The sequence below is a fragment of the Pleurodeles waltl genome, chromosome 7, assembly GCF_031143425.1.
Source record: "Pleurodeles waltl isolate 20211129_DDA chromosome 7, aPleWal1.hap1.20221129, whole genome shotgun sequence".
Taxonomy (NCBI): domain Eukaryota; kingdom Metazoa; phylum Chordata; class Amphibia; order Caudata; family Salamandridae; genus Pleurodeles; species Pleurodeles waltl.
Window position 1 is genome coordinate 104,692,897 of NC_090446.1, and position 21,321 is coordinate 104,714,217.

Below are 21,321 nucleotides of genomic sequence, written 5' to 3' on the forward strand. Positions count from 1 at the left end.
CTTCTGCCATAAAATGTCTCCATCTGCTCCCTTCTTCAACTAGATATCAACATTCTACCACACAACCCATTGACATTATACACATAAGAACACTACACAAAGCTTCAACATTCAGGACAACATGGCAAAGTAGGACATAAAATTGCATGCTATTCATTTCAACCGTTATTTGTGGATTATGAAGGCTGACTAAAAGCAAACTGAAAAAGAAAAATCCAGACACTAAGCACACTTTTAGGAAATGACAGTACACACTAAAGAAGTGGAGGGAAAGGGATGGGAAGAGCATGTCCGTGTACAATATTAGTTCTGCATTACAAACTGACATTATAAAAGCACAAAGCTGGTATCCTCCAGAATTTGGGGGCCTATTTTATTTTGGATACCTTGCCATTAAGAGTCTGGCTCTGCCACAGCCCCAGGACAGAATTTATACAGGACGACCTTATGAGACTATGTGCTCAGGGGGCGCTTCTTTGTCTATTGTTCTAGACATCTGTGCCCAGTGGGCAAGCTAATTTTGCAGTGTTACCAGTGCTATCAATTTTCTGGCTACATCCTTCACTCTGACCACAATTAATGCATTATTTATCAACCATTTTTGCAAACATGACACTAGAGCATCAGAGCGCGGTAAAATGTGAGACTATATATCAAATCAAATCAAATCAAAGACTATATAATGTGAAGCAAAAACATAGAAATGACAGGTTAACAAACAATGAAAGGTCAATAAAAAGGATTAATAACAATTATATGTGAATTGAGTGTCAGTACCAAAATCAATATGTAGTTAAAGCAAATCAAAAATATCCAAGATATGTGCAGTCAAACTGACTGAGTCAGTAGTTTTGGCTAAGGACAAAACAAATGGAACATCTAATCTTTCAGGTCAAATTTGCGAGGAGGCTCAAGGTGGCACAAAGTGGATCTTAGGAATGCTGGTTCAACTAGCATTGTCATAATCAAGCCTTGAAGAGTCCAGAGCTTGGATCATGACTTTTTATAGGAGCAAAGACTTACTTTCATGAGCCACTCACAGTGAATGACGCCGAGAGCCATAATGCTAATGTAATTCTCAAGTTTTTAAGAAGACAGTCTAGAGGGAAAACCTAATGTAGCATTATTGACTATGACAAATTACTGCCTAAAACACTAGTTGAGTCAAGCCATTCCTGGATTTAGGTGGAACCCATCATGGAAGAAATTAGTATTTCAGTTTTATTCATGTTGAATTTTTGTAAAAAAAAAAAAAAAAAAGTTATATAGAAAAAAATAAAACTAGACAGTAGTCAAACCACGACTGACAGCTGTGCCAATCAGTAAAATATTAGTCAATGACATTACCCATAAAAAAAATACTAGTGCATGTCACGTACATCTAAATTTATACTACAGGGTACTGATTGGTCTTCGAGTCAAAGTCCCAAACAGGGCTTTCATCAACATTAACTCCTATACATCATAGCTTTAGCACAAATGGACAGCTTACTGAGTGCCCATTCACTCAGAGTCGGGTACAAACATTCTTAATACAAGTTTGTGTTCACAAATTACTCTGAACTACGAGTCAATATGCAAAATGTCTTTAGGTCCAGCTGTAATTGGGTGCATGAGAGAATTAAATTCTGAATTATCTTTTCAGAACACAGGGTCTTTGATCAAGCCTGAAAGAGGCCATTTATCTAGGCTACTGTGACCAGATCTTGGCAACAATAAAAGAAAAGCTGTCTGGCATGCATCAGACCAGTTTCTGGATGTTAACCACATACTTATTGACTCTGAACTTATATGTGCACAAAAATACTGTAATATTGCATCTTCTATCTTTGTTACTAAATCTCTTTTAAACCCTTTTTCCTCAGGGTATCTAACAGTTGTACAGGAAAATAAGAACAATTTATAGAATCTGGATACCCATTTCTTGGAGGCTGAAGCAATAGTCACTCAACTCAGCGATGCAAATTCAGGCAGCTCCAATGTGAATGACATTCAACATACATTTATTCTATACTAAATAAAAGTGTCTAATGCCATGGTGGCATGTTTCTGTCTATACTGGTCTAGGATCAAAAATATTGTTCATATTTTTCCATCACCTTAAATTCAGCCATACAATATTAGCACTAATAAAATCAGATAATTGAGTAGCTTCAGAATCTTTAAAGACTATTCAGATGGTAAGAGTAGATGTAGAAATGTGCAGAAGGCTACACAGAGCCCTGTGGGACACCTTGAGGTACTGGAGCTGGACTAAATAAGGATTTTTCAATTTTGATCACTTGGAAGAAGTTTGTTATATAATATTTGAACCAATCTAGTAAATTATGTTAAAAAAAACCATGCTCTCTTTTAAGGTATGAATATAAAATTAAAATAAAAAAATCGCAAGTCACTGTGGCAAATGCCTCTGAAAGGTCAAGTAATATCAGCAAGAAAGAGTCTCCTTTGCCAATAAGTTGAAAATATCATGGAGACTGTGGTCATTTACAATTTGCTTTAAGTGATTATTAACACAACTTTCAAGTACTATGCTAAGGGTAATCCAGAGTCAGGATCAAAGTTATTGACACTGCATGGCTTAGCAGACATAAAAGGAAGTGACTAAATACACAAAAATATTTATATAATGTTACCTACATTATTTACTTTTTACATCAATGGTTCCCAACAGTTTGACTCCTGAGGACCCCCAGTGAATTACTATTGGAAGCCGGAGACACCCAAGCAATTTGTACAATTTAAATTTCAACATACAAAACTTCACAGTACACAGTTCCGAAAAAAAAGAAAGAAGAGAGAGACACCGCGCAACCATGTTCCACATCAGGTCGGCACTGTAATGCCTCCGGCTCCACGGATGACAGGTAGGTCTAATAGACCGCTACCTCCACAAGCGCAAAATTGGCTGCAGAGGAGTAGTAGTATCCATGTATCCCCAGAGGCCCGGTCCTGACATTAGGAGAGTCATCACCATTAGGAGCAACTCCTCTCCAATTTATTAGTTGGGCATAATCTATTGCCTTGAGCACTTCCACCTTCTTAGTGAGGACTAATTTATATCGGTCCTGAAGAATCACCACAGATCCGTATGGACTCTTAGGGAAAGAAACATGTTGACCGAGAATCCTGTAGTGTAGATTACAGGTCTCACACAGGCTTAGGTTTTCCTGCTTTAAGAGTTATTAGTCGGAAAACCCCAGGTTTTTCCTATCCTTTACATTACATTACATTTCAAAATTTGGACATTATACCATTTCCCCCCCCCCATTGTTTTACTTAACAACTTATGGTTAATTTTAATTGCACTCTCTCTGGTCCTCATCCCTCTACACCAGAGGTCTTCAAACTGGGGGGCGGGCCCCCCTAGGGGGCCTCAAGTGATCCCAGGGGGGGCGCCAAACTCTGGCCAAAAGAAATATTATACAAATAACATGCCTTTGGTTTAAGCAGAAGCATGTTATTGCAGTTTTAAAAAGGTAACAGTACTTAACTGCAATGTTTAAATAGGTTTAGACCTATTTAAATATTTCCATCTTTCTAAAATAATTGTGAAAAATTCTGAGGGGGGGCCCAATGATTTTTATTTTTCAACTTGGGGGGGCGCAGCATAAAAAAGTTTGAAGACCACTGCTCTACACTCACCTCGGCAATTTTGATCAAAAGATCTCTGGGAAAGATCCCCCCTGGGGCTAGTCAGGCATTGCAGTGCCGGCCTGACGTGGAGCATTGCCCAATGATGAAACATGTCACCAATGGGTGAGTGATGTCATTTGCTTCTGACTCTCAGTAATGTCTGATGATATGTGGACATTCCTCCTAATTGGTTTTGCGGTGTCTCTCTCTTCTCTCCTTTTTCAGAAATGTGTACTTTGAAGTGTTAAATGTTGAAGCCCCAGGGAGGGTGTACCCAAGACCATTAAATTCCTGCCTTTTCCTCTTGTTGGTTCAACATATTAAATTTCAAACACGTAAACAGTAATTCGCAAAAAAATGCACAGACAAGCAAACACCAAACAAATTCTTGGATTACTAAAGATATACATATTTTGTATTAAAAAAAATATGCAAAAAATTGTTAATGGGAAGGTCTGAGCTGCATTTCGGCGACTAACTTTTCATTGCTTGATTTTATTTAGGAAAGCTGAATCCTCAGGTCAGATTCTACATTTCCCAAGTGATTTCTGTGTTTTTTTTTTTTTTTTTTTAGGTACATACGATTTGGAAAGCTTTTTCACATAAATATGTGGTGGGAAAGGAAGTAACCATAAGGGTCTCTCATCTCTCCATAGCCTCTCTGTCACATTTAATTCATTCATTTTATAGCACCTCTCCTACCGGTGTGGGGTGTCGGAGCACTTTACAGGGGACAACAATGTGTAGAATCCATATGTCTGCCACACTTGTAGGGATTTTTCAAGAGTGCTTGGTCTGCAGAAGCACAAACCCAGGATTCATAACATGACACAGTGGTTAGCATTGACTTTAATAAGAATATACTTCTATGCAAGCAAACCTTTTTTTTAGCAGCTTAAGTCATAAATATAAAACATGCACGGGTTTCTGTCGAGAGGCCTCAGCTGGAGAAGTGCCATCCGGCCGGCCCAGGCCTGCAGACCCCCTGGGAATGTGTCATTGACCACTGAGAGGCGCAGAGGGAGGGGTCGTGGACCACATATTGGGAACCGCTGTTTTACATAGATATCAACAAGCAATAAGAGTAACTAACTCATGTAATTTGCTCCAATTCTGCAGGAGCAAAATGTGCTACATATAAATAAATGTTAAAAAAAGGTACGTTAAAGCAGATTTTGTTCCAAGACAATGGTTGAAATGGTGACATTGTTGCCAGCAACTACTGCCTTTGATTCGATTTCTGTTTTAGAATCATAGTACCCAGGCTGCACTGGTCTGTGTAAATTTGTTCTTCCTTTCAGGTGCACATCAGAAACAGTTCTTGAGCAGCAAACAACAAACCCTGAAGTCTTAGATTTTAGCACTGTCACCCCTACCTAACCAAAGTAGTATTCCTTCAATTTCCAATTGAGCGTGACATCTTTTGGAGTGATAGTAAGAAAGTTTGCTTGGCCCTTCCTTCAGTATTCAGGGTTTAATCCATTGATATTGGTGCTCCTCGTCTGGTGTTGGCCTCCTGCTAGTTAGCCTGTTAGCTTGGTAAAGTGGGATCTTGGTATAGTGGTCTTCATAACTGTCCAGCTGACCTTGAAGTTGATCCAAGCTTGCAGGGGGAGCCAGTGTAGGGTCCTGTAACACAAGGGTGATGTGGTGTGATTTCATCAGCCTGCTGATGAACTATGCTGCTGCATTAAGGATGCAATGGAAAAGGGTGTTGCCTCCATCCGGGTGGATGAGGACTATGGTTTCAACTGCTGTTCTGAGAATTGGGCCTCCTTGGCAACATGTTCTTTGAGTTGAAGTCAGGGTGTGTAGATTAGATTTGGCCTGTTCTGATAGATGGGGTGTGTGAAGCTTGTTAAGTTTATTTTAGAGAGACTGTCTCAGAGAATTTTGAAAAACAGGAGGAATTTGGTATTTGTGCTGTTAAGCATCAGGTCGTTTGCTGACATCAAAGTTTGGTTTGAGGCACGCTTTGAGTTTCTGTATGTCATTGGTGAGATTTTGAGATGAAGGTGGGTTTCGTCGGTACAATGGTAATCTTGACATTGTTTTCTTGAAGGATGGCTCCCAAGGGTTCCATAAAAAGGATTAAAATGATGGGTGATAGGATGGAACCCTCAGAGAACACCAAAGCTGATACTAGTTCTATAATGAAGTAGTTCTCAATCAACTTCCAAATATCATGTAATAAAAGGCATGTGGCAAACTTGTGAGAATCAATATTTTGAATGCATCTCAGACATCTTTGCTATTAGTTAGAAAACTGAGTGATATATCTTTGCTTGGGTGTTGTATAGTCATAAGATTAAACTGAATGTTGTCTTATCTCCTTAGGACAGCGACAATTGTTGTTGAGTTTATGAGGCTACGTGATATCTCCCAAAATTCCAGAAAGTCAGGTATAGTCTTCTTACCACTTCAGAGAACGGGGGCAAAAAGATTAGTAAAATTGTCTTTATAAGAAAAGAAAAAAAAAAAACATAGAAATACTGTGATTGGTCCCAATTTATTCTGTTAAATCAATAACATTTTATTCAGTCAAATGTCTCAATTTTGAATTTACACTTTTTCACTTCCTACACAGATCACTTGAGTATACAGCAAAATTTAATTACTAACATTATTGGCAACCACGTTTGCACTTTTGGCTGTACTATTTATGTAAAGCAATTCATTTAGTTAGACTACGAGTCTAATGATCAATTAATTTTCCACGAAATTATACACCTGTGAGCCTTTGATGTGTGTTACAAACACGTTACTGATAAAAGCCCGCAGGTTTTGAATTGTAACAATAACGCCTGTTATAAAGCAGCTGATAAAGCTCCAGGAGAGGCAACCGAGTCACTGCTCTTGACTAGAGATACTGAACTAGAGAGACTGCGGGAGTGAGAGGTGTTGAACAAAGGACGTAGTAGGGAACTTAGCCTAACTGGGACTACTACGTGGTGAGGAGTACAGCATAAAAAGGGAGGAGTACAGAAGAATGAATAGGGGGTTGGGCCTCACCCACGGGCTTGTGTCCCAGCATGGCGTGGAACAGGCAGACCTCCACTTCAGGGCTCCAGACCACCGGTTCCTCAACAGGGGCAGCGGGCGGATCCGGTGGGAGGGGAGCCGGCGGTTTCTCCGCGCCTCCGGTTTCCGCTTCTCCCATGGTTGGCCGTTACGGCACTATTCAAACCTGATGGAGGCGCTGCGCGAGACCGACCAGAGTCCCGTGAATGCCGGGGGTGCTGCAGCTACTACTGCTCTACAGAGAGCGAAGAAGGACTGGTTTACCAGACAGCCATCTTAGAATAGGACTGCCTCTGTGCAAAGTGGACCACATTGCCTTGTTGCCTGGTGCCCTGTTTGCCCAGTTCCGCGATTCTGTTAAATATTCTCTTACCAGCGTGTACAAAGATTGACTATCTTGCCTTGAGAACTTACTCAGCCCACCGCGTACATCTAGGTTATGCGGAAGTACTTCGATGGTATACTGAGTTTATCCCATCCAAAGATGGCCATTCTTTGTGCAGCAGGTCAAAGCTGACGCCATCTTTGAATGGAGCTTATGCCTACGATGCCACTGTAGAATAGTACGGTAACGAGAAACGGTTGTGAATATTTCAACATACATACATATATATGATCATCCGCCCGTCGCCGCACTAACTATAGTCAGTATAGTTGTTTAACATATTCGCTCCGTCAAAGGCTTGGCTCATTTACTAGTAAGAGAAATAAGTCTTCTAGAAAACTTAACGACTGAAGACAATACATCTTTTGTTGGATAAATAATAATTTTAATGCTACCAATAACATTTTTCATCAAAACTACAATAGGAGGGGACTCTGCAATTTTTACATTCCGTTAAACCCTTATTAAGTTGACCAGATTTCCAAGCTTTTATTCAAAATGCCAACATTTTAGAAGAGGAAAGTGGGAGATCTTAAAAAAAGAATTCCCCATAGATTTTTAATCACACAGAGCCAATTTCATGTAAGACAGCCAAAATAAATCCATTTCAGAATTCGGGAGTCTCCAGTCTAAATCAGGTATATTGGCATGTAGGTGTATTGTGCCTGTATGTGACATTTTAATATTGTGTGTGCATATGCACAACATTGCAATGCTTAGTGTGACACTTTGAGTGACACTTTACCAGAAGGAGAACAAAGAGATATTGTCTACATAATGAAACATTTCAGAAAGACTTTGAAATATATAGCTGCATTGTGTAGCCTGGGCATGGTTCCCCATATTCACTGGGGTCCTCACTGCCACTACCATAGCTGCCAAGTTTCCCAGGCAAAGACGTGATAAGCTACTCCAGTGCATGTATTTTTCTTTAAATTCTGGGATTTGTAGCCCTGCTTTTATAAATGAATAAACATGATTACACGCCCCAGAACTCAAAGGAAAAACCTGGACTGAAGTAGCTACCACTCACCCAAGTCAAAAAGGAAGATCATCCTGGAGTCATTCTAAAGTCATCCGACGACTTCAACAGGGCTATTCCTGTCTGGGGAGGTAATCCCAAACTATCCTGAATTATGTGTATAGGGCAAAATATTTAAATGAGATGACTCGAGAGGAGCCGTTCCCAACCTGTGCTCTGGTGACCCATGGGATGTTGTGAAGCCTCCTTAGGGGGTCTGTGACCGCTTAGGAAATTAAATAGTAACAGGTGAATAAGGTGCATATAAATAAAGTGGCTAAGTGTACAACTGAACATTTTTAAACATACTGTTAAAGGCAAGGAATTTGAAATTGGAGGTTAAAAATTAATTTGGATCCTCAGACTGATTCGTGGGAGCAGTACAGGTGCATCAAAGAGAATATAGTGTGGACAATGTGTGGCTTCAATTGAATTGAGAAAAGCTCCAACCTTCCTATTAAATGTTTTATTTATTTATATTTGTTTGGAAATTAAACAAAACATGTTATCATTTGTGTATGTGTTTGATGAATTCTTGTTTCTGTTTTGTGTGTGTATTTGTTTGCTTTTCAAATCATTTACCATGTTTAGGCCGGGATCCCCGGCTTTCAGTAATGCTGGAGTGGGATGTCACCGGAATCCAATAATGGTTCAGATGGGTTCCAGTAATGATAAAGTGGGGGTCCATAGAAGTCAGAAGGCTGGGAACGACTGCCCTAGAGCCATCACAAAGCTAATCGAGGTTGGGTTTCTGATGGCATCATTTGAAAGTGTGTGATGATTGTTTATTACTCCAGTAATACCCGCTAGCAATTTGAGGATTAGTGCAGATTACTACAAAATTATTCCAGGACAATTTGAGGATTATTCTTATATGACTTTATGGCAACTTCAGAATGAGTGAGGAATGATCTTAGATGATTATATCAAAACTTTGAGATGAGTGCAGAATGCCTCTGGATAACTATCACAAATTCAGGATGAGTGCCAATTACTTCTGGATGAGTTTTAGACAACCTGAAGAAGCAGGGTATTTCTTTAGGATGGTTATATGACAAGTAGATGAGCCAAGGTTAATCTGAGATGATACTATGGTAGGTACATGTTGATTCAGGAGTATTCCTTGATGATTTCAATACTTTAATACAGATTTGAACTACTACAATATGGTTCCATAGCTTTTTCTGGGGATTGTCCATGGTGGCAGCCATTTCATTCCTTTCATCCCAGGTCGTCGAGGTGCACCAGCACCGTTGCAACTTCTTCAGTTTTGTCACTCATGCCGAACCTCTGATCTGTGTCCTACAATGAGAAATTATCAATATTTGTCAGTTGCCTATTCTACATCCCAAATTAGTGTTCAGGACAGGGTGAATGGAGGGAAAGATGAATGGTGGAACAATTAAATAATGACTTGGCTGGATGAAGGCCTTATGTTTAAGTGCAGGCAGGTGCTTTTCTTTTTTTCACAAGGAGCCATAAGAATATGTTGTGCCAAGCAATATTACAAGTGGCAAAAGGTGAACAACTGAGGGCAAGGGGAAGAATGTCTGTAGATGATCACCTGATGAAACCTGTGAGTGGCAGAGTGTTTGCAAACAAGTGTCTAAGGGTGGGGGTGGGGAGCTGTGGCTACTTGAGTCACTCTGCGTCAAATTTTGAGGATGATCAAATTTGAGTAAAACTGGTAAGCATCCATAAGCAAATAGTGAGGGGAAAAGTGCAGAGTTGTTCAGCGTAAGAAGGATAACTGCTAAAGCTGTAGTTATTGTCCATTGGGGGGTGGGTGTTGTGTACTGTGAGTGACTGGGTGTTTATAAGCAAAACATCTTGAGGAAGCATACTGGCTTACTTGATAATAGTTACTGTAAGTGGCTGGACAATTAAGGACATTGAAGCTGTAGGTACATAGATGTATGCATGAGAGAATATGCAGACATGAAAAAGCTGATATTGATAGAGGATAGGTGACAAATTAATACCTGTAGGGTAAGTGGTGGGTTTGTGGGTAAGGGGGCACAATGGAATGTAATGGATGCCTTCTATTTTTGAGTCCATGTGATAGTTTTTTCTCAAATAATTTCCCTATGTCAAATATCTTTTGCGTGGAGCTGGGCTCACACTATGAAGATGTCAAGCTTATTCAGCACAAAGATACTAATTTTATTTGTTTCAAACTCAAAGTGACCTACAGACATTCACACATCGTGGCCACAGACACTGTCTCCGTAAACGACTAGGCATTTAGTTAAACAATTCGCATTTAGGTAGGAGATACCTGATGTTTTTGTAGCAAGTTAGAGTGACATCATATCTTATCAGAACAGGGTAAAAAGTGTCATAAAACTATTTGGCCTTTATGTGTACTGCAAAGCTACCAAGTGGACCCAGGTCACATGACACGCTCACCCAGTCCTTTATTTTTACTCAATGTCTCTTAAATTACAGGGGTTTTAAACCCATTTTTAGGTTTCGCCAGCACAGTGCTTGCGCTGTGGCAATATCTGTTGTATTTAAAAACAAAACCTTAAAAGGGACTTCAACCCACCCTCAGCTTTCCCATTACTTACCATTGGAAGGCTTCCCTAGTCACTCTTCTTTTCTTGCTTCTCATTGGTCAGCAGCAGCTTCTGACATCATCTGGTTACACTTCCTCTATCTGTTCCTTGGCTTTCGGCTGCTCCCTGGCGCTTGTATGTGACCATGAATCATCACCTACACATCCCAAAAAGGCACTTGAGGTACCTGTTCTGTCTCATGGTCTCGTTTGTTGTCTCTCACCCACTTGTCATAAGGCAAAGGCAAGTGGCATTTTTTAATATGCAAGGCATGAATCCAGTGCTTCTGGCCTTCACACTTCACTGCTGTCTGCGTAGCAAGCAGGACCTGGATCAGACCTTTCCAGCAGGGCTCAAGGTTGTAGTTTTGCTGGAAATTAAGTACAAACACCCAATCGCCAGACTCCACAGTGTGACCAGGACCCTCAAGACATTTTGGAAGTGCCTCCTTCACCTGAGCATGAATCAAACGCATGTGCTTAGTCAATTGTGCACAATAATAAATGAACAAAGGATAACCCACATCAGGAAACTTATTCAATATTGGTACACCCCATTTATTAGAAGGCCTCATATGGAGATAAACCCATTTTCGAATGTGGGGTGTTTCAAATTAACAGAAGTGCAATAGGGAATGCATCGATCCATTTGAGCTTTGTCTCAGGGCACATTTTAGCTAATTTGTTCTTTAATATACCGTTATAGCGTTCCACCAATCAAGCACCCTGGGGATGGTAGGCAGAATGGAATTTTTGGTTTCCACACCAAATCCATTACTTGTCCAGTAAAATGAGGTCCGTTATCACTCCAAAGAAATGTGAGGCAAATCATATCTTGAAAAGAGTTCTTTCAACAATACTTTACCAGTACTGAGGGCTGTGCTAACCCGCAGATCATAACCACTACATACTTGAGATTGCCCACTCTCTCCATCTCAATGAAATCCGTCTGCAAGACCTCGAAGGGCAGATCTGGTGGTGCAAAATGACCAGGGGGGAGCAGGAGTGCCTTTTCCAACACTGTGTGTCAAACATATTATACACCTCCGAACATGGGATTCGGCCACCTTTGAGATCTTATCAGTGTGCCAGACATGGTTTAATGTTCTCACAGTACCTTTGGCGCTAATATGAGTGGGGATGTGTGCAAATGTGACTATGTCATTCACATAAGCGTCTGGAAGCATTCATCTTTGTTTCTCGGATCTGTCCACCCAATATCCCTTGTCATCAACTCTTGCATAAGAGGACCACTTCTTTCGTTCCTCATCAGTGGTGGCAGCCTGTATGTCTTTCACACATTCTACTGTTTGATCGAACATAGTTACATCTGGGAGCCACCTAGCGGTGCCTACCACATACATTCAACTAACCTCTGATCTCGCAGTGTCCTTGATCGTCTCATCTGCAAATGCATTGCCCTGACCTACCTCATCCACTATTTTCTTATGTGCACTACACTTTACTATTGCCAACGTCTTGGGTGAAGTCAATGAGTTCAAAAATTTCACAATCAAGTCACCATGTTGTATTTTTGTTCCGTGAGAGGTCATGAACCCACTCTTTCCATAATTTGCCAAATGAATGAACACCACCAAATGCATATTAGCTGTCAGTATATATATATTCACTGTCAATCCTTTACTTAACCCATTAGCTCTGGTCAAGGTTATCAATTCTGCTGCCTGGGCCGAATTATAGGGGATTTTTAAGATTCCACTACAGCTTTTAACATTGTAATGGCATATGCAGCTGTGGTGGTACAATTTGGTAATTTGAAACAAGTCCATCCACGTACAATTCTCCCTGGGATCAGATAAAGAAGTGTCCACAAGTTCTACCTGCCCCTTTGTCTCCTCCTTAGTCGGTACTATGCAATCATGAATCTTATTGGTCGGTCTTTTGGGGAGGGGTAGCACTGTGGCTGGATTGAGAGTATTGCACCTTTTTAATGTGAAATTAGGAGCGAACAGCGTCAGCTCGTACCGGGTAGGCCGTGGATTAGTTAGGTGCAGGGTTTGTGTTTTGTTAAGCAAGACATCAACTGCTTGCTGTACCATTACTGTTAATTTGTGACCCAGCACATAACTTTCAGATTGTTAAACTGCGGCTACTGCTGCTGCCACAGCGTGTAAACATTTGGGCAAAGCCTTTGCTACCGGATCCAAGGTGGAGGAAAAATAGGCACAGGGCCTGTTTCGGCCCGCACAGGGTGGTGTTAATACTACCAAGCTGAATGCACAAACAAAACAAAATCTTTGCCATAATCAGGATTACCCAGAACTGGAGCCTTACATAAAGAAATCTTTAATTCTTCCAAAGAGTTTGGACACTGATCATCCCAGGGCAAAGGTGTGCTAACATCTTTAAGCGTGAGAGCAAGCAGTGGTTTAGCGAGGAATGAAAAGTTAGGGATCCATTGGCAACAGAAAGAAGTAAAGCCAATAAAAGCACAAACATTGAGCTGTGTATTGTGGTGTGTGTGTTAGATCTTGAAAATGCATTCTTTAGAATTCCTATAGCTAAGGAGGGTCAACATTTATTTTCCTTTACCCTCCACCGGTGTATCACGGTGAAAATAGAATTCATATATGCAGCTACAGAGTACTGTGGCACCACTATTTTATTAACAGCTCTAGAATCAATCACCTACCAATTTTGAAGAGGGGAACCAGGCTCACCTTTCTTGATGACCGGAAGTATGGGGCTGTTAGATGGGCTGCCCTGAATTTTGCGGACTATGCCTTTGTCAATATGGTCAGAAACAACCTGTATCAAGCCTTGCTCTTCTTCTTTGGATATTTTGTACTGAGGTACTCGGGGAAGGGGCACACCTTTTTTTAACTCTTATAACAATAGGACCAATATCCATTCTGCCCATGTCATTTTCTCCATGTGCCCAAATTATTGTATCTACTCCTGTAAGTTCTGAGGGAACATGGACATGTGGTCTGGAAAGAATGGTTCTAGCCAACTAAGAATTGGCTAGAGTGATGTAGACGCCATCTGGAGAACAATATATAGGTGCATCCAATTTTTTAAATAAATCTAAATCTAATAAATTCTCCCCGCAATTTTGGGTAAGGACAAAAGGTGAAGTGAATGAAATCGGACCCAGGGTGAGAGATGGGGCTCTGAACAGGGACACCAGAAAAACCTATTGAGACAATCTTTTTACCTAAAGGGGGAGCCCCAGGAAGGCGTTTGTGTGCTGTAGAAGTGTGGGTGGCGCCAGTGTCCACGAGGAAGGGATGGTCCTTACCCCGTATGGCCAGGGTCACGTAAGGTCCAGATTGGTCCATGGGCAATACTCTCCCTCCTCCCTTTCCTTGACGACCCTAACAATCATGTTCGAACATGTCATAACAGTCGTCCGTATAATAAGTCTTGTCTGCAGGAGTGTTATTGAAACGATTCTGCCTGCGACCCCCGCTGTTCCAGCATTTGTACATTCAAAGTCCTGTCTATTTGGTCCACCTCTTCCTCCACCCTGTGACATGCCTCTACCTCTGACTGCTACATTATTATTACCTTGTAGGTTTGGATAATTGTTTTTCCAATGGCCCTGTTGTAAATAATATGCACATTGGTTTCGCCCAAGATCCACTCTTCACTGCTGTGCAGGAGCAGAAGTGACTCTGACAGACCCTTTCACATGTCCTCTACCTCTCTGATACTGCAGAGGTTGTCCCCTGTCGGGGTACGCCTGCTGCATCAATGCTTTTCTCTTTAAGTCCTTCATCCTTTTATCCTGCCCTTCTTTTCTTTGTTTATGATAATTCTCATAATATGTGGCCATGACCAGAAGATCTGCCGGAGACTTCGTAGGCCAGGTACTTTATGAGCTTTTAATGGAGTCGCCTAAATCTTTTTGCAAATTGTTAACAAATTTGTATGCAAACATTCTCGGTCCTGTTTGTGAGCAAGACGCTGTCCACTATGATCCTTAAATTGTTCCTCAAACTTAGTAAAGGAGTCGGATACTTCTTCATCTGGTTTCTATTTACAAGCAGTTATTTTGTCCCAGTTTAACAACTGTCGGGTATCATGTCTTGTAAGTGCTGAATAATAAGGTAGGGCAACCCTTGAATGTCTGCGTGAGGAAGTGTGGGCGGCATCCAATACTTGAAATTGTTGCCAAGTATTCCGATACCTCTGTACATGATCATCATTACTTCTTATTGCATTCCATGTCTCTGTGGGTAACATAGTATCAAACAACATGTTCAAATCTTTCAGTGTCATAACACACAATTTAGAAGCCAATTCTAATACTTCATAGAAACCACTAGGATTCTTCCAGTAATCAGGGAGGTCTTTTTTTATTGTAAATAATTCTGATCAGGACCATGGGGTGTGAACAAACGGCCTAACTGAGTTTTGTCCCGCTCCTGCTGCTTGAAGGGGTTGGATTTCCAACATGGGAAAAGTGCTAAAAACTCCTTTCTTAGCTTGCCCAAATCTTTTTTTGTGAAACACGCTTCATACTATTCTCGCCCATTGTAAGCTTCTTTCCAGGGCCTCTAAGGCTTTGTGATCTGTTAACTGTTGGTTGTCAGCTTGGTAACAAAGGTCGGAACTACCTGGAGGTCGTTCCATGTTAATCACAGAGCAACTATCCTTTATCCTATCTCCCATACATTTTATTAGTTTGTTCTGATCTACCAATGCTAATTTCTGGAACCTACAATATACCAGGCGATCATATGCCTCTTCTACGTAATCCACCCAATGTCTGGCCATATCATATAGATCTCCTTTGGAACACGATGATTGTGTAGCCTGTCTGACATTAGCAAAATAATAGCCCCTGACCATGTCACATCAATCACTCATTTATCCATCGATGCGGTTAGGTATTTTATAGCTCAGAACAACCTCATCCAATTATTTGTGGATGTCGGGATCTCTGCATTCAGACAAACCTGCTTTTTGAATCAATCACCAGCTCAGAGACGCAGCTGGGGGAGTTTTAAGTGCAGAGGGACAGCTGTCTAGGACTTTGGAAGGCAGCTGCGAGAATGCGTATCATCTGCAGGGGCACCCGCGATCCACGGTCTCAAGTTGCTTTGCCTCTGCCACAGTATCAACGCCTGTCAGACTCCCCACGTCGAGTGCCTGTATGGGCCACCATTTGTACTGTGGGGCTTTGTCTCCCATCCCCAAACTCTTGTAAGTCAAGAGCGAACCTGTAAAAGAATGCAAAGAGTCAGAGTGGTCGAGTCTAATATTTAATCGAGTCTAATATTTAATTTGCCGCAGCGGGTACAGAATACCAATGTGTCTAAAGCAGGCACACAGGCAAACTGACCACAATATACATTTTCACACAGCTTTTATACCTAATCAGACAAAGAAGCTTCGGTTACACAAACCAGTTACAACTGGTTTAAATGAGAACTTGTAAGTTAAAGGATTCTTCTAGTAAACACATTCCAAAGCGGACTACAGGTGAAGTGTTATCTTTGCCAGATGTTTCCCAGACCGAGTTCCAGGAAACTATGCAGACAGGCCCTTGAAGCAGATCAGTCTGAGCGCACTCTTGGAAATTTACCACCACAGCACTTTCGGGCATACATTCCTAATCAAAATGGAAGCTATTTACAAAATGGAGGAACTAATGTCAAACTACTCACAATACAAGAAATGGCATTTTTGTTATAGTTGGACACTCCCTCATTCCTTCCTTCCCCGCAACTCGCCCATATTGGCCATCCCCTCCCCAGTCTGTTCTGGCTGCTCCCAGCCTTCTCGCATGGGCCTCATGTTTTTTTGGGGGGGTTTATTTGCAAAGCAAGACGCATCCATTACTACATACGAATCTCCTGGTTCAGCTGCTCCGCCATTCAAAACAGCTAGAGTTTTCATTGCCCAAGCAAAGCCTGCAGTTGCTTCCCATTAGCAAGTCGAACCCTCAGTAATGTTAAACTGTGGGCCCTCTCCCCTCCCCGCTCAGCCCAGCGCCCAAAACAGCTCAGCAGCAGAAGGCGCTGCTCTGGCCTATACAACAGTATAGCACTGACATAAGAGAATCCATTTATTGTCTCTGGCTGTGTGTTACAATGACAAAAAACATAGTTTGCTAAAAAAATAAAAATCATGAGCCCTATCCAGTGTGAATTTTACCTCTTTTTAAAAAATTTAAATTTGAATTAATCTTCTGGGCGAATACATTGTGTTTATTACTACTATATGTCAAAGCAGCATGGCATAAACCACCTTTGCTAATTTATGACTCATGTGCCCCTTGCAATGTGACTACGCTTGATCACTGCTGGGTGACCTCAGCTCCACAGATCTGCTTCACCAATCACATGAATGGAATTGTGCTATTTTACTAAGTTTTGTTTTCTTGTTCATATAGTACAAACTCGCTTTGGAGCGCTTTAAATGAGCACCACTTACATTTCACAAGGAAATATTTATTTTTAATAGGCACAGTGATTTGCCCAGGATCACAGGATGTTGAGCAGACTGCCACATTCAGACCTAGTTCCAAATTTTCAAAGTCTGCAGCCCTGGCTTTTCGGCCATAACCTCTCCTCAAGGTTTCAGCTGAGATTATGAACTGACTTGTGCAGCAAACGATATGCTAATTTTAAAGGCCTGCTGTAATCTGAAGATGTTCGACTGTGTGATGGTAATTATTGAATTGGGGCTTTTACTGGGTTGCGTGGTCATTGGAAATCCGCGTAAACAATTATGACTGCTTGTTAAGGAGCTAAATATAGTAATTATCGGTGTCTCCTCATTTTCCATGACCCAGCAAGTCAACGCCATCTCCTCCTCCTGCTTCAACACCCTCCGCATGCTCCGAAAGATCTACAAATAGATACCCACCGAAACCAGAAGAACAGTCACCCAAGCCCTCGTAAGCAGCAAACTGAACTACGGCAATGCCATCTACGCATGAACCGCGGCCAAACTCCATAAGAGGCTGCAACGCATCCAGAACACCTCTGGACACCTCATCCTGGACATCCCCCGCCACTGCCACATCACAGACCACCTGCGAAACCTGCACTGGCTCCCAGTCAACAAGAGAATCACATTCAAACTCCTCACCCACGCTCACAAAGCACTGCACAACACCGGACCAGAATACCTCAACAGACGGCTCTCCTTCTACACCCCGACATCTCCGCACCGCCGACCTCGCAACCGTCCCACGCGTCCGCAGAACTACAACCAGCGGTAGATCATTCTCGCACCTCGCTGCCAAAATGTGGAACACTCTTCACACCCACCTGCACCAGACCAAAGACCTCCTTACCTTCAGGAAACTTCTCAAGACCTGGCTGTTTGAGCAGTAGCAGCAATCCCCCCCCACCTTCTCCCCCCCACTCCTCAGCACCTTGAGACTCACGGGTGAGTAGTGCGCTTTACAAATTTCTGATTGATTGATTGATTCAGTGGGTTTCCTATTAACTTTTAGGAACTTAATTAATCCGGCAGCTGGATAGCAGCATGAACTGCAATCAAAAATTAATATAAAAGAATAACAAAGCAAAAAGAAGTTACATAGGCGAAAACTATTGGCTTTGCCATTGCTTGTTTACCTTATAATGAAAAAAGCCACGAACAGCGTGGGCAATAGACCCATATATGGCTCTGCAATCTGTGTACCTGCAGGTGTCAATTTGTTTATAAGAGGAACGGGAGGGCATCAATACAGAGCAAAAGTTGTACTGACCTTTATTTTATTTTTTTAAGTATCTTTATCACATCAAATGCACCAAACTAATATTGCAAGCATAGCAAGTGCAAAGCCAAGCTTGACCAATGAAGCATCACATAGAGCAACTGCAGACCTTGCATTTCTTCCACACACAAAAAGAAAATCACACTTATTGAAGGAACACTATTCCTCTTCAAATCAAAATGCTGGAGGACATCTCTTTTTAAGTGCTGGGCTTTGGTGTTAAAATCGTTTTCAGAGAGTTGCGCACACTTGATTCAATAGAAACAAACACTACAACTCCCAGAAAGCACACCCAGCTTAAAAGGAAAGCACAGAGCTTCAAAGGTGAGTAACATGGAAACGCAAAACAAAGTACTCATACCAAGTGGATTATGTGTTAAGTAAATTAAACTGAGATCATAGACCGAACAACTGCGCACCACAATCTCTCTCCAAAAAGAATTAAGATATTTAAAAATCACAGCGCTGCCAGTCTTTTCGAGAAACATTTCATACTAATAGTAAGCAGAGAGGTGCTCTTTCCAACACAGAACACTTCAAAAGTGTAAACAATACCGTCCGTGCTCAACACAACGCCTTTCGATAAGTAGACCCAGGCCGTACAGAATTGTCGAGCGTTCTTTCCACTGTCACCAGTGCCATAGGTAAGAGTGTCCCAGACTAGTTTAGTCCAGAGTTTATCTTTGCATGCCGGGAATTGTAGTCCTGTGTTTATAAAGAGATCGCAGAGGACTACGAATCCTAGAATGCAAAGAGAAAACTGGATTGGCTGTGCTTCTCATGCATGGAACTCAAACTTCAAAGCTCTGCAGCACTGGCAGCCTATCCTAAAAAACGCAAGTTTCAATGGTAAAACCAAAAGAGGGTTGTCACCTAAAGGAGTTGGGATTCAGGACTGGATAACAGGCCTTGTTTGCAGAGCTATTCTTAATGTGGTGATGTTATTTTGACGGCCGTGTGCTTTGAATGAGGCTGATTGCTTTGAGTAGACAAGATGTGTATTAAATGCTAAGGAAACATTTCACATTTGAGGTGCTGGGCCTAAGGAGCCAGACAGGAAACTTAAGTGCACCAAAGTAATATTTCGACCCGCAGTGCTTTATTTGCTAAATAGTAAGTGCCGGTGCCCATAGCGCTGCCCAGACACCCACGGTTGGCGCAATAAAAATGTAGTTGCGCAAATTGCAGGCGCGCAGCAGGCCTATATCCTCGTCAGCCCTCTTTAATTCACTGCAAGGCTCTCCCGTCCCTGTTATCTCACTCTTACACGTTTCTGCTTTCTCCCTTGGTGGCAGATTTCCGTGTTTCTTTTCCTCCGTCTTTTTGCTTTGTTTTACCCTCTGTTGGTCTCGGGAAACGTCTGATCTGGGTTATTAACCGGTACCCAAAATTAAGTGCCGGTGCCCCCCACCGGCCACCACCAGCTCAAATTAAGCACTGTCGACCAGATAACTGTTGTAGGAAAATTCAGTTTGCTGCACCCAGTCGAAAAACATTTAACGTTTGCCTTGGTCGAGTGACAGGTTTCAGCCCAGGGCATCATCCCATGATCTCTGTGCTGTTAGAGTCTGGTGACAGGGTTCTCTCGTCACTTTGGCACAAAGCTCAGAATACCACAGAATGTGGCCATCCCACCCCCGGATCACTGTTTAGGCAGCAGAGGGGCCCAGACCAAGCAGAGTCGTGGCAAGGCAGGAGATGCACTCTGAGTTATTATAAACTTCCACATTTTCTGCAGTGCAACCAGTGCTTAATTTGTAAATAAACAGGTGCCGGTGCTCAAAGCCCTCCTCTTAAACACGCGGCCGCTGCAATTAAATGTGCGAAACACGCGGCCGCTGCAATTAAATGTGCGAACACGGAATACTGAGGCAGCGTAATCCTGAAGCCATCTCGGGCCTCTTCAATCCATTTTAAGGTACTCCCTGCCCCCTCAGCTCACTGGCAGCTTTCTGCTTTCTCCCATTGGGACTCTTTTGTTTTTCTCTTCCTCCGTTTTCCCCATATGTGTCTTTTGCTCGCAGTGAGTGCTTGAGGCAGAAAGATAAGCGCCGGCCCGCAAAAATAAGTGCCGGTGCTCAGCACCGGAAACAACAAGCACAAATTAAGCACTGAGTGCAGCCCTACAGGGTGCTATAGATTGCACGAAGATCTCCATTCCTTGAGGAGATGTGGCGCATTTATCAGAATGCGTTAGTCCGGAGGTCTTCAAACTGTGGGGCGCACCCCCCATGGTGTCCGTGGACTTGTTTCCAGGGAGGCCAAATGTGTCTGCAATTACTGTGAACACAAAGTCTGAGGATGGTACTACTGAGTGGCATGGGACAGCGTAGGTGAGTGTGGAGACGGGGTCAAAGACATGGCTGAAAAGAAGAAACAATTCTGCAATTTAGTTATTATTTTTTCACTTTCAGGTAACTGCTTATAAATAAAACACACACCCACCCACACATGCAGACATCTCTCTCAAATTAGTGCATTGAGGAATAGTAACTTTTTTATTTATAGTGCTACGAGGTCCCAGTCTGTGGCAGAAAGCACTGCCCATGACATTATTTTAAAAGTGTATTACACAGTATAAAACAGGCTGCTGCAAAATGCCATTTAAGATAAAACAAGAGGTTTAAAAATATATATTTTAGTGATAAACATTCAGACTGTACTAATGTAAATATTTTTATATGTGCCAATTAAAATGGTGCGCCCTTTTTAATGGGCACATATATTACCTATAAAAAAAATACATATGTGTCACAATGAAGCTTCATTAATTAAAACCTACACTGGCCCCAAATCAGCATTTATTTTTGGTGATTAACCAATTTCACACATTTACATTTCTTTCAGTTAGTAACACCATGTTGAGAAGGCACGTTTTTTCTTCAGTTCTGTATCTCTCTCCCTCTGCTTCACAGCACAGGACCTCTGGGATCACCACCCCCTCCTCTTCTGCTCCCCAAGTCTTTGGCATATAGTTTTGGAAGGGCCACAACTTCAAA

The 21,321-nt window shown here is 41.9% G+C and overlaps 1 protein-coding gene and 1 long non-coding RNA gene across 2 annotated transcripts in view; one reads left to right on the forward strand and one right to left on the reverse strand.

The window, feature by feature from the left end:
• Positions 1–1,995, forward strand: part of LOC138303780 (uncharacterized) — a 162,240-nt gene extending 160,245 nt beyond the window's left edge. Inside the window, exon 3 of the long non-coding RNA XR_011205445.1 lies at positions 1,866–1,995. This is a non-coding gene — a long non-coding RNA (uncharacterized lncRNA). The remainder of the gene's footprint in view (positions 1–1,865) is intronic.
• Positions 1–6,905, reverse strand: part of MRGBP (MRG domain binding protein) — a 68,188-nt gene extending 61,283 nt beyond the window's left edge. The window contains exon 1 of the mRNA XM_069243184.1: positions 6,649–6,905. Coding sequence (XP_069099285.1) covers positions 6,649–6,796 — 148 coding nt within the window. The 5' untranslated portion in view covers positions 6,797–6,905. The remainder of the gene's footprint in view (positions 1–6,648) is intronic.
• Positions 6,906–21,321: the final 14,416 nt, after the last annotated feature.